The sequence below is a fragment of the Camelina sativa genome, chromosome 6 (assembly GCF_000633955.1).
Source record: "Camelina sativa cultivar DH55 chromosome 6, Cs, whole genome shotgun sequence".
NCBI classification, from domain to species: domain Eukaryota; kingdom Viridiplantae; phylum Streptophyta; class Magnoliopsida; order Brassicales; family Brassicaceae; genus Camelina; species Camelina sativa.
This window is the reverse complement of record NC_025690.1, coordinates 19,258,551-19,271,583: the sequence shown is the minus strand read 5'-3', so window position 1 is coordinate 19,271,583 and position 13,033 is coordinate 19,258,551. Positions and strand designations below refer to the sequence as shown.

Here is a 13,033-nt window from a genome sequence, read left to right as displayed (position 1 = left end):
CATCACAGTAATTATGGATAATATAAAATTAAGCTCAATACGACAAATCACAAATTGGCAGAGCAATTCATGCGTTGGAACGAGACAGTCCTCGTCTCCAAGTCATACCCAACGAGAAAATCCATCTGAGCAAAGTTCCCGTAGATGGCAACGTCAGTGGTCGGAATCATGCTAAGACAAACCATATCTTCACTCACTTTCACGAACGCGTTGATCGGACTCAGCTTCACATCGGCTCCCGTGAAGTGCACCGTTAACTCCGGCAACCCAATCTCTGCACTTCCGGATTTGAAACAGTGTGACAAACCCCCCTGTGGATCACTCAAGCGCTTAGCTCCGGTCACTGATTCCTCCACAGCAGCGCCAAATTTGTCAAAGAAACCAGAGTCAAGGAGTGTCAGCGTCGTTCCAGAGTCGATGATGATGTTTCCCGACGTCTCCGAGAATATTCCGCCGTCGTCGTTTGGGTTATACGTGCTTCCGGTGTACGGAATCTTTTTCTTCCCGACGGAGATGGCTTCGAGCGTCAAGTAGTAATAAGTAAGAGGCTCTTTATCGACCAACGGAGTTGATACCACGCCGGCGTCTTTGCTTAGACTTGAAGGAATCGAGTCGGTGCCTAGGTTTATGACGCTTGTACCATTCGTGGTAGATGACTTGTGTGATAAGCAATAAGAGAATTTCTTTGAAATAGACGAGCTTAGCTGGGAGATAAGTGACAACTGACCGCCACCTAGACCGATGATTCCAGAACCAGTCTCGTCGAAGGTACCGCCGTTATTGTAACCGCAACCGAAAACGGTACCGGGGAAAGAAACAGGGGACCCTGAAGCAGAGTCAATAGAGATGGTTTCTGTAGCAACGTCTCCTTTGCTGAATGACTGATCTCCGTATGAGTAACGGTACTTGCAAACATTGTTGGATTCGTCGCACCCACGTTCACTAGTCGCCAAGGCGTGACAGTTACGTGAGTCACAACGCTCGTTTTTGTACGTAGAGGATTTCTTCTTGTCGAACATTTGACCGTTTTCTTTGTAACATTGTTGACAAGGCTTGCATTGGATCCATGTAAGGTCACTTCCTGTGTCAGCGATCCCGAGTACCTTAATTGGTGGAGTACCAATGGTGATACTCATGAAGAACTCACCGTCTGCTCCGATTAAACCAGATTGGAGATCGGTTTTAGATAGCTGATGGTTGAAGCGGCGGGAACGAGAGACAGAGCGGAGGAAAGCAGCATTGAGGCGGTCAGTGACAGTATTTAGTGGGTTGTAGAGTGGGGAAAGGGGAGAGTCACGGTGGATCAGCTCGATGGTGAAGTTTTTGTGGTGAGTTGATGATGAAGAGAGAGTCACGGAGAAGAAGATGAAGAAACATAATAGAATTGGGGTTGCCATATTGTTGATTGATTTTAGAAATGTCGTGGTGCTAAGAGTGAAGTGGAGAAGAGTTTTTTATACACAACAAAACTGAGGAAGTGAAGAGACTTGAAACGGTAAGGAGTTAAAGCTACGTGAGTGGGGAGGTGAAAGTTTGACATGCAATTCATTAGCTAGCTTTAATTTCTCAATAAGGNAGGAGTGTCAGCGTCGTTCCAGAGTCGATGATGATGTTTCCCGACGTCTCCGAGAATATTCCGCCGTCGTCGTTTGGGTTATACGTGCTTCCGGTGTACGGAATCTTTTTCTTCCCGACGGAGATGGCTTCGAGCGTCAAGTAGTAATAAGTAAGAGGCTCTTTATCGACCAACGGAGTTGATACCACGCCGGCGTCTTTGCTTAGACTTGAAGGAATCGAGTCGGTGCCTAGGTTTATGACGCTTGTACCATTCGTGGTAGATGACTTGTGTGATAAGCAATAAGAGAATTTCTTTGAAATAGACGAGCTTAGCTGGGAGATAAGTGACAACTGACCGCCACCTAGACCGATGATTCCAGAACCAGTCTCGTCGAAGGTACCGCCGTTATTGTAACCGCAACCGAAAACGGTACCGGGGAAAGAAACAGGGGACCCTGAAGCAGAGTCAATAGAGATGGTTTCTGTAGCAACGTCTCCTTTGCTGAATGACTGATCTCCGTATGAGTAACGGTACTTGCAAACATTGTTGGATTCGTCGCACCCACGTTCACTAGTCGCCAAGGCGTGACAGTTACGTGAGTCACAACGCTCGTTTTTGTACGTAGAGGATTTCTTCTTGTCGAACATTTGACCGTTTTCTTTGTAACATTGTTGACAAGGCTTGCATTGGATCCATGTAAGGTCACTTCCTGTGTCAGCGATCCCGAGTACCTTAATTGGTGGAGTACCAATGGTGATACTCATGAAGAACTCACCGTCTGCTCCGATTAAACCAGATTGGAGATCGGTTTTAGATAGCTGATGGTTGAAGCGGCGGGAACGAGAGACAGAGCGGAGGAAAGCAGCATTGAGGCGGTCAGTGACAGTATTTAGTGGGTTGTAGAGTGGGGAAAGGGGAGAGTCACGGTGGATCAGCTCGATGGTGAAGTTTTTGTGGTGAGTTGATGATGAAGAGAGAGTCACGGAGAAGAAGATGAAGAAACATAATAGAATTGGGGTTGCCATATTGTTGATTGATTTTAGAAATGTCGTGGTGCTAAGAGTGAAGTGGAGAAGAGTTTTTTATACACAACAAAACTGAGGAAGTGAAGAGACTTGAAACGGTAAGGAGTTAAAGCTACGTGAGTGGGGAGGTGAAAGTTTGACATGCAATTCATTAGCTAGCTTTAATTTCTCAATAAGGGTGCTAATTTAATTTGAGTTTAGTGGGGATGTGGGGAAATCAGTATCTACATTTTTGAAACTGGGACTTTTAGAATATACTAATATTTATGATCTTAAGAGCATATTTTGTGGGATTATATGTATATTAATTACAAGATGTAATAATTTCTACGTATATCATGATAGCAGGATTGACTAGACTATGAACAAAAAGCCTGCTGATTTCAAAATCTTGTTAAGTTTATACACGTCAAAGATGGCAAGATTGACGAGGAAACTCTTTGAACAAAGAAGAAGCTTCAGGTGGCACGCATCGAACTATAAAACTTTCTTATATAGAGAGACACTGTTGGCTTTAGGAAGTCCTTGTACCATTATTGGCTTTGTTTATGTTGTAAATGATGAGCCAGTCTGGGATTCTTGATAGTTCGTTGGAGCCAAGAGAAGTGGGGTTGCTCAGAGCATCTTCTTGCAAGATTTCTTCAATCTTGTTTAGAATGCGGAACGCTAAGTTTGCAAGAATCCGAGAATATGCCTCAAGAATTGCATGGCCGATATCCTGAAAACAGAGAAATCGTTTTCCTTCATGAAGCAATGCTCTTAAGAAACAAATATTTGTTAAGTATGAAGTAATGTTCATAAAAAATCCCCTCACCTTCCCATATTGGATCTTTGTGGCATCAAGAAATGACTGAGGGAGATTAGAGAACTTGGATTTAATCTGATCATTAAGCCTCTCTGCCCTGTTTATAAGCAACTCAATGCGACTAATCTCCGGTTTACCACTGCTTGCTTCTTCTGTAATCCTCTCTTTCCATGCATAGATAGCTGCTTCTAACCTATTAACTATCTCAAGAGCAGCATGTTCGGTAACAAGCCTAAGAGAAACAAAAATTTCATCTACCGAGACAGACTCTGAAGCCAACATCTTGTACAAGTCATCCCCAAGGCTTGTCTTTCCAGACTTAAAAGAAAACCATTAGAAATTAAACAAGATACATTACTAAATCTTTACAGGGAGCTTATGGAATAATGTATTCGAAGACAACTAAAGCATACCTTGTGTAATGCATCCTTGATAATGGTAGGTATGGGCATTTCAAGAAGCACGTTATGGTTTATTGATTTCGCAGCTTTGAAGATTTGATAAACAACATTGCCTTCCTCAACCAGTTTCTTTCTTCCTGAACTAGAGAGCCCTGGTTTGGGAACCTTAGGTGACGGAAGCCACCATCTTTTGCTCTCTCTTGTAATCTTGTTCTTTCCCTCTGCCTTACGACCTACTTCAGAATACCAAAACTCTGTGTTTACCGCAGAGTCCAGTGTTTCCTGCGCATGCATTCTTGTATTAGCAGATATCAAAATAAAGTAAAAGAAGAATCACATTCACATACAATTAGCATGGAGTCTAATTTCCGGAGAGCTGGGAGATTCATATGAATGTCTGGTCGGGCTCTTGGAGTCATAATCTGATCAGACATTAAACCATTTTAGTGAAATGTGGAGTATATATGATTCATAAAATAAAATTAAACAACTTAGTTACACTTATACACCTCAAGTGATCTTCCGTTTTCACCATCTTGCTTAGCTGGAACTAGCTCAATCATGTAGTTAGTTGGAGAGAGTAACCAATCCATTTCTCTTCTCCATCTCTGCTTTTTGTCTTCTGACAAAGGCTCCAACTTCCAGAGCTCGCCAAATATTGAGGCTGCATATATATCCAAGTAATATTATATCAAAACGTATCAAATGATGAATTCAGTTACCATTAGTCACTTTTGTAGACTTGCAAAACATACTGGCAAGATGTGTTATAGCGTTTGATAAAGCTAAAGCGGTTTGCACACCGTTGCATCCTCCCGTGACATCTTCACCGAGCAATAGCTTTGAAAATTTCTCCTTCATGTCAGTAACATCAGAACAGCAGAGTGCATAACCAGGTTTCTCCTTACGATACAAGTGTTTAGGACTCCTCTCAAAGTCCCAGTCATCAGAACTAGTCTTCCTAGGTAACGATTTTGATGAAAACGACTCGGACACATCTCTGCTTGATGAACAGCGTAAAAATGCATCATCATCTAATAAATCAGTCGAACACTCATCACCGCGGCTTGTTCCACTTTCTTCTTCTACTAAAGATTGATTGTTTATGATGCAAGTTTCTAAGCCATCATAAGTCATCATTCCTGAAAATAAAACCAGAAAAATATTGACAAGCTTAGTATGCTTCCTGACTTTGCCTGAAAGTGTTACAATTTGAACTATATGCTCTTTTACACACATAGAAATAAATAAATAAAACTAATGATCAGAACTAAACTCACACCTATTATGAGCCCTTAATTAAAATGTAATTGCAGACATGAACAGATGTCAACAAATTATATAAGCTTCTTGTGCTATATATATCGTGTAAACCCTCTAGTGTTTCAGAGCTTTTTTTTTTGTTTTACAATATCAGAAAGTGGTACCACAAATAGAAAAATATATCATTCTAGAATTAGGCATCATGTAAAGAGGACCCATTCAGACAGTGACTAAAAAGAACTCCACCTTCGCACACAATCCTCTTCTTGTCTCACTTACCAAGTGGGAGAATAAAGAAAGAGACTTATCAAAAAGTTAAATTTTAAATGCAGATTAAGGTAGCTCCCATATGAAAATAATGATGACAGAAACCAACAAAAGTTCCATGGAATCGTTGAAATTTCGATAAATAAAGCCAAAGATATTTGGCTCAAAAATGCTTCTTTCCTCGGAAAATTACAAAAAGGAAAGTGTATAAAAATGAGATTAGATAGCCGCTCCATGTGGTGGAACTTTCAAATCATGGAACCCACCATTAAGACTTGTCAAGTGTGTCCCTCCACATTGTTTTTTTCTCAAACCTTCGTAAACATATGACATTGTTGTATAGATCAAGAACCAACAATCTCTTTTAACTCACAGAACAAAGTCCATACAAACTTTCAGACCAAAGATAAGTGAGAAAGGGGTTCTTCTTCCTAATAATGAAGGTATGAATGAAGTCTTCTCAGACGCAAATCTTCCATTGATTATTCTTATCTCATACAAAGGTAACTAGCTGAGCTACCAACTTGTCTTCACAGTTAAATGTCAATTTTAAAACTACTCCTGATCAACAAGGCGGATTTGGATTTGGATTTGACATTTATAGATATTTATGCGTGAACGTCTCACTAGTATTTCAGTTCCCAACCAAGAAGAATCTGATATGAAAAGCCAAAACAGTAAGCACAATAATAAAACTCTGCCTCGCCTAATGACGACGAGTGATAATTAAATGGGCTTTCATAAAGAAAGACCCAAAATAATTGGGCCATTTCGTGTAAATATATATCTGTTTATAAAAAAGAAATTTCATCTGTCTTTATTATAACTGCAAAGGAAAAAGGAAAGATATACAAATATTTTCGGAATTTAAAAACCCAAAAAAAAGGAAAGCGGAAGTCCAAAAGAGAGAAGTGAAAACCCTAAATTACAAGAAGTCTAACTAAATCCAAACGTACAAATCACAAAAGACGAAACAAAGGAAAAAAAACGTAGCCCTCACATATCTGTTTATAAAAAACGGACATGCCAAAATTACTCTCACACATATATGAGCAAAGCTAGCCAGGCTAACTCTCACATATCTGTTTATAATTAATGAAATATGGACACTGCATACTTTGTACTTAAAGAGGATTTGAATTATTATTATTCGTTTTTTTTATAATTATTGTCTCAAAATTCAAAGGTTAATTAAAAAATAGACAGCATTAATTAAACAATTTAGCATGAGGGGTTTTATTAATAAAGAAATTGGAATCAATGATCTTATAAGAATATTATTTTGTCTGGATTTCCAAATCAACTTTTTCAGAAAAATGCTTCAAAGGTTGTACAATCTAATATTTCGAAAACATGGTAAGAATATGACTTTTGTTATCCTTTTCTTTCCATAACACAACATGTGAAACAAAATTATGGTTTACATTGCAAGAGAAGAAAAAACTAATAGTAACGGTCTGATTTGCTGAGATTCGAAATAATATAAGCTAATTTAAGTAGTCTTTTCATTCATAATTTTTTTTTAATAAAAAAGGGGTACATGAAATCGAATAAATTGGTCGATATGTATGTATTGCGACTAATAAGTTCTTAGCTTTTGTGTGTGCGAATCCTTGAATTAGACCATTTGAGGTAAGGGTTTCCTTAACAGAAAAAGAAATTGATCTTAGTGATGGTGACTGCTTCGAATTCTTTTAGTTTTCTATATATTCTGACTGGCTGGAATTCAAAGTTCGCATGATGTTGTCTTATTCTTCTTCTTTTTTCTTTGCTAATCTGCCTTTACTTTATATTTTTCGGCCTTTTCTCTAAATACGTACTAGAAAAAAAACAGTATTTTCAATTCTCAAAGGTAAAGTATAAAAGCTAGACTATGTATATTTTCGAGAAATCGAGAGTGTGTGTATTTGTGGTGAAAGTGGAAGTAACTTTCTATAACATATTAACACGCATGCATGCATTTTGGTCTCTTAATTCAATCCAATGTTGTGCATTTATATTCACTGATGAGTTCATCTAGATAATCGACACCAGACATTCACAAGTTTCTGAATGAAACAACTGTTTAAGATTGATAGAGCAAACATAAGATACTAAAAGAAAAACGCTTAATTGGTGAGATTAGCGGAGAAATAAAGCATTGATTTGATTAAACAAATTTCAACAACTATCGATAAACAAATATTAGAAAATACAATTTTAATATAGGGTTGTCTTATCACGAACAACGCCTCCGTTTTCTTTCGATGAATGGCTAAGAAAAGATGCGTTCGAGGAGCATCTATAGAACTTTCCTTTTTTGGTAAATATTCTTGTGTAAGTACTCTTTTATATTTCAAGCCAGAAGAAACTAAAGCTAACAAAGTAAAATACCACAGGAAACGTTTATCAATGTGTAAATTATACACATGATCAGTTTAAGATAATAATTATATTAGGGGCAAGTTATGTCCCTCAATCTAAACTGACCTATATCATACTATACAATTATATAATTCGTATTCGTTCTAAATAAATAAATACACATAAGAAATTTTAGAGTCTATTACGAATATATCCAAAACCAGGTTTAGTCTTAAAGAAGAGATACGTGTCTTCTTTTTTGTGGTTGTCATAACATCATTTTGTGTATACACTATATAACATATGTTATTTTAAGTGCAATCCGAAAAAATAATAGAATTTGTTTAATTAAGGACCCTAGGTAGAGGATCGATATAAATATATAAGGTTAAAGTCTTAAGTGCATTTACACCTCTCGCGCACCTTCACCTCAAGTATACACTGTTACTTTATGAACTAGTTTTAGTGTCATGTTCTAACAATAGTCTTTGGCATCGAGTCATACGGTTTTGTGGGGTCCTCTACCCTCCGATCCTTCTTAAATTGCACACTTCTCCCTTGTTTTTGTGAGAAGAAGCCAATCACTTAAACATACTCTTTTAAGGGTTTAAAGGCTTAAGGTTTAAGATCCTCACTAAACNATAAGAAATTTTAGAGTCTATTACGAATATCCAAAACCAGGTCTAGTCTTTAAAGAAAGATACGTGTCTTCTTTTATGTGGTTGTCATAACTTCATTTTGTGTATAAACTATATAACATATGTTATTTTAAGTGCAATCCGAAAAAATAATAGAATTTGTTTAATTAAGGACCCTAGGTAGAGGATCGATATAAATATAAGGTTAAAGTCTTAAGTGCATTTACACCTCTCGCGCACCTTCACCTGAAGTATATACTGTTACTTTATGAACTAGTAATAGTGTCCATGTTCTAACAATAGTCTTGAGCATCGAGTCATACGGTTTTGTGGGGTCCTCTACCCTCCGATCCTTCTTAAATTGCACACTTCTCTCTTGTTTTTGTGAGAAGAAGCCAATCACTTCAACATACTCTTTAAAGGGTTTAGAGGCTTTTAATATCCTCACTAAACACAAAGTTTTCAATGATGGTGACTCGTGGTTGTTCAATCACGGTTTTGTCTCGCTTTCTTATAGTTCTCCTGGTGATACAGCTACACTTTGAGTGTACAACGGCAGCTCGACACGCACCGGTTGTTTCCTGGTCACCACCTGAGCCGCCTAAGGATGATTTTGTGTGGTACCACAAGATCAACCGCTTCAAGAACATAGAACAAGACGCATTCCGACCAACCCACCAAGGCCCCAGTCAAGGTATCGGACACAAGAACCCTCCAGGTGCTTCTTAAAATACCAGTTGGTTACTCCTTTATCGCGCAGCGTTCGTCTGTTTTTCGATCTCTGTTGTGTGTTGTCTTTACGTTGGTTAAAAGAAAAGAAAAGGAAAAAAAGAAGAAGGGAAGAAGTTGCATAACAGTTTTTTGAGGACAGGACATAAACGTGAATCGATCAAGAAGATGAGTTAAGATTTGTTTTTTTTCTTCTCCAGAATGATACTTACGAAAGGACATGAAGAGATCTCTTGGATTGCTTATAGNTTTTTTTTTTTTTTTTTTTTTTTCGTATTTGTGTTTTTTTGTTAAACGTTGAAACTGAGATGTTCATTCTTTTTTATTAGATTAGTTTTTCTCTCGGTTAAAAATAAAGTTAATGAGTGATGGCAAAATCTTTTAAAATTTATCAAAAATCAGTTTTATTTAATTTTTTTGTTATTGCTAAAAAATAATGAAAAATAAAAATATGAATATTTTCGATCATACATAAAAAAAAAATTAAAAGTTTCATTGGGTAGGTAATCCATTTGATCATTTATTTTTTATAGTGCATCTTTATTTTATTCGTTTAATTTAGAACTAAGAATTTTATTTGTCATAGACCCTAGTTATAAACGTTAAGTTTGAAGATGTTTATTTTCCAAAAAAAAAAGAAAAATGTCCAAAGATGTTTTCACGGAGAATTGAATCAATGAGGTTGTTTTCTAGCTTAGATATCAGAAGAAAAAAAATGGTTACATACAAAAAGGATCCGTTTTGAGTAAAATACTTTTTCATGTATTGTCTTTCATTAATTAATTACGTTTTGAATAAAATTAATAAAATCTGATAAGTTTAACCTTGTTGTATCATCAATATCCCCAAGTAGCTGTATATTTGATCGAATATTATAGTTAAAAGAAGGTGTCTTAAAAAGAATTATTAGGAGAACATCCCCAATATATTAATAGAGAAGCATTCTTTTGAAAAAGCTGATGTGTCGTCGCCAGAGAGCTCGAGACACATTTAGCAGAAAATCCCTTAAATTTTCTACTTAATTACATCAATATGCAATTATATTTAAATTAAAACAATTAACTGAATAATAATTAGATATGTCATCATTTTTCACACAAATTTAAAGATCACATATTAAAACTAATTAAATAATTACATACTATTTTAAGTTAAAATTTCACTAAAAATTACTTACAAATATACAAGTCAAAGTTATATTATTTTTAAGAAATAACTTAAATAGGCTATAAAAAACATATAAAGTTAATAAAAATAAAGAACATATAACTTATTAAATATATAACTTCTTAACAAAATCATATAAAAAATGTTATTTTATGTTAGTATTATTACCATAATAATTTAAATAACAAGCTTCTAATAATTATTATAATTGATATAAAAATAAAAATATATTACCCCTGAATTATCTCCAACTCATTAAAGGAAACTTAATTCTCAATAAATATAGATTTATATATATTCATAAATAAATATAAAAATAACAACAAATTAGGAGATATCATGATGTGTGATTATTTATATATATCTAAGTATCTAAACTAATTAACCTCAACATTTAGTGAGATTATTCATTCAAAAATGGAAATATTGATAACTGAATACGAATATTTTCATAAATTGTAACATTTTATAAATACTTTCTTTACCACGTTTACATGATTCACGGGTGAAATGTATTCTTACACATTTAAAGATTTCACGGGTAAAACATATTTTTTACACGAAAAAACGCAGTTTTGAATAAATAAATAAAAAACTTCATTTATATATTATGTTTGATACAAACAAATATTGGTTATAGAATAATAATTTTACTTATAATCATTTCTTTAATTTGATTTATGCTGCATAGTGAGGGTTGTTACATAGTGTTTTATTATAAAAGATAATATTCTCGACAAAATTGAGCTGTTTCCTCTATAAATATAGCTAGTGTTCGTGTAAGATGTTTGGTAGATACTTGTATAAACCATAATATCATGGCTACGTACAACGAAGCATATATATAAATATAAAATAATACATAAATGCGAATGTACCATCAATCTACAAAAAAAAACAAAAGAAGGAGAGGAAAAAAACTAGTCGTCCGCTCAATTTATAAATAAACACCAACTTTGTCGTCCCTTCACCCTTGACATTTAAAATGCCAACTTCTTTAGTACCATTTGTAAGTACCTTGTGTCAAATACAAGGAAATAGAAAATATAATTTTAGAGTTAAAAAAGAAGAAAAGATATTTTAGATTAACGATCGTGGACACGTTAGTGACCTAACGCTTTTTTCTTTGAAGTTGGATTTAGGAAAAGGAGTAGTAATGATGTGATACAAAAATGGAACTTGTACTAGGTTATAACAAGTTGGTGCGAAGCTTTATAATATTCTGATCAGCAGTAAAACAACTATATATATATTCATATAATACTCAACAGGTCTATCAATCAACACATTAAGATTCCGACTAACTTTTCTTAGGTTAAATATTCGAGTTGTAAAAAGATAATTAGTATGGCTTTTGCGTTGGTTCTTTATTATATGAGACATGTGGGGGGTGTGTTTTCGGCTTTTCTATGGAAGAGAGACTGTATTATAAATATTAAAGAACCACAAAATAATTAGAAAGCGGGGCGTGCGAATTGAACACGGATTTGAACAAATTTGTATTATTTATATAATAAAATCACACAAAATTTTAAACTAAATACGCTGTTAAACCTAATGTTGGGATTGAAAATTTCCTATTAGTATAATAATGTTCTTTTTTTTTATCTAAGTAAGCTGTATGGATTTGAGTTAGACTTAACTTGTATATATTAGACTAATATTTTGTAATCTTTTGATAGGAGACGTTAGTTTATATCTGAGCATCTAAACTTTTGTATTACAAACAATAATTATTGTTATCAGAAACTGTTAAGATTAACCAATTTAAATGTAGGTTTCGTTTTGACTTTTGACGGTGAAAGACTGAAAGTTATAAGAGGTATTGTTCAAGACTAGTAATCTTTATTCTTATACCGCTCATAATTTGGCTAAGTGGTCTCGACGGCCAGAGAAATCCTATCGAAGTGTATACCGTAGGAGGTTCTCCTTTTCAGTTTTCATGGGTTTTAGTAATTGGGCTATGTGGGCTCTGTTTATTGAGGCCTTGTTTAGTATTTTTAATTGTATCATTAGTCAATATCAAAAACTTGGAAACACATACCCGTCGGAAGAAGCTTTCCCCTAACTAATCAACTTCAGTTTGGATTATCCGAACATTGCAAGAACTCGCCTATCAGTTCGGATTTATTATCTACAAATTAGCTTTTGAACAAATTATATATCGACAACACATCGTTTCCTGAAAAAATAACGAGAGTTGACATGTTCGGACATCGTGGGATTGAGGAAACTAGAAAACAAAGTCAAAGCAAAACTAACTAGAGAGGGCCATTACATTAACCCATTAAAGAGATCTCTGTCTTTTTGTCTTTGCGTATTTTAATTTTTGTTATCCCAAATTCATTCATATAAAATTTACTTAGCTAGATTACAAATTATGATACAAAATATTACTACCTGAATTCTCTATAATTCATATCTTATCTTTTTTTTTTTTTTTAAAGTTATAAATATTAAAATTTTCCACTTGTGATTCCAATTATGGCTTTAATTAATGGTTTGATCACAGCAAGAAAACACTTTTACAAACTTTTTGCTAACGAAACAAAATTATAAATGGTTTTAAAAATGCCACTATTTTGCATTATATACTCTGGGGAATCAAAATCATCAATTGATGAATTTAATAAAGGGACAAATTAATAATGTAACCCAAAAATAATTTAATAAAATTTTCAAATTTTTTTTTTATAATTTCTGATTATGGGAAGACGCTGAAAACGAAGTTGACCAGACCTACCAAACGATCGAATCAATCGAACAAGAGGAGGAAGAAGAAGAAGAAGAAGAAGAAAACGAAGACGGAGAAGACAAACCCCCCCCCCCCCAAAAAA

At 34.8% G+C, this 13,033-nt stretch overlaps 4 protein-coding genes across 6 annotated transcripts; 1 reads left to right on the top strand and 3 right to left on the bottom strand.

Annotated features, from left to right (window-relative positions):
- LOC104792323 (probable aspartic protease At2g35615) lies at nt 47-1,406 on the bottom strand. Its single transcript, XM_010518443.1, has one exon. It carries the CDS (start codon nt 1,395-1,397, stop codon nt 48-50), a length of 1,350 nt encoding a protein of 449 aa, XP_010516745.1. The 5' UTR covers nt 1,398-1,406; the 3' UTR covers nt 47.
- On the bottom strand, nt 1,567-2,592 carry LOC104699250 (probable aspartic protease At2g35615). Its single transcript, XM_010414583.1, has one exon. It carries the CDS (start codon nt 2,581-2,583, stop codon nt 1,567-1,569), a length of 1,017 nt encoding a protein of 338 aa, XP_010412885.1. The 5' UTR covers nt 2,584-2,592.
- Nucleotides 2,946-5,207, bottom strand: LOC104792322 (rop guanine nucleotide exchange factor 14-like). Of its 3 annotated transcripts, none has more exons than XM_010518440.1 (7): nt 5,072-5,207; nt 4,545-4,931; nt 4,299-4,453; nt 4,137-4,211; nt 3,802-4,071; nt 3,398-3,706; nt 2,946-3,301 (listed from the first exon to the last, which is right to left on the bottom strand). In XM_010518440.1, exons 2-7 carry the CDS (start codon nt 4,927-4,929, stop codon nt 3,098-3,100), a joined length of 1,398 nt encoding a protein of 465 aa, XP_010516742.1. In that variant the 5' UTR covers nt 4,930-4,931; nt 5,072-5,207; the 3' UTR covers nt 2,946-3,097. The 3 variants fall into 3 exon arrangements, with proteins under 3 accessions (XP_010516742.1, XP_010516743.1, XP_010516744.1); XM_010518441.1 differs by having other exon boundaries at nt 3,398-3,697; XM_010518442.1 differs by having other exon boundaries at nt 4,593-4,931.
- Nucleotides 8,720-9,240, top strand: LOC109133440. Its single transcript, XM_019246558.1, has one exon. The coding sequence runs from the start codon at nt 8,766-8,768 to the stop codon at nt 9,027-9,029; it is 264 nt and encodes an 87-aa protein (XP_019102103.1). The 5' UTR covers nt 8,720-8,765; the 3' UTR covers nt 9,030-9,240.

Bases quoted from the DNA above. Each gene is read 5' to 3' on its own strand.
- LOC104792322 (XM_010518440.1), bottom strand. From the start codon at position 4,929: ATGATGACTTATGATGGCTTAGAAACTTGCATCATAAACAATCAATCT. The intron at 4,212-4,298 runs GTGTATAAGTGT...ATGTCTGATCAG, and splicing joins AAAACGGAAGATCACTTGAG to ATTATGACTCCAAGAGCCCG. The intron at 4,072-4,136 runs GTATGTGAATGT...ATGCATGCGCAG, and splicing joins AATTAGACTCCATGCTAATT to GAAACACTGGACTCTGCGGT.
- LOC104792323 (XM_010518443.1), bottom strand. From the start codon at position 1,397: ATGGCAACCCCAATTCTATTATGTTTCTTCATCTTCTTCTCCGTGACT.
- LOC109133440 (XM_019246558.1), top strand. From the start codon at position 8,766: ATGATGGTGACTCGTGGTTGTTCAATCACGGTTTTGTCTCGCTTTCTT.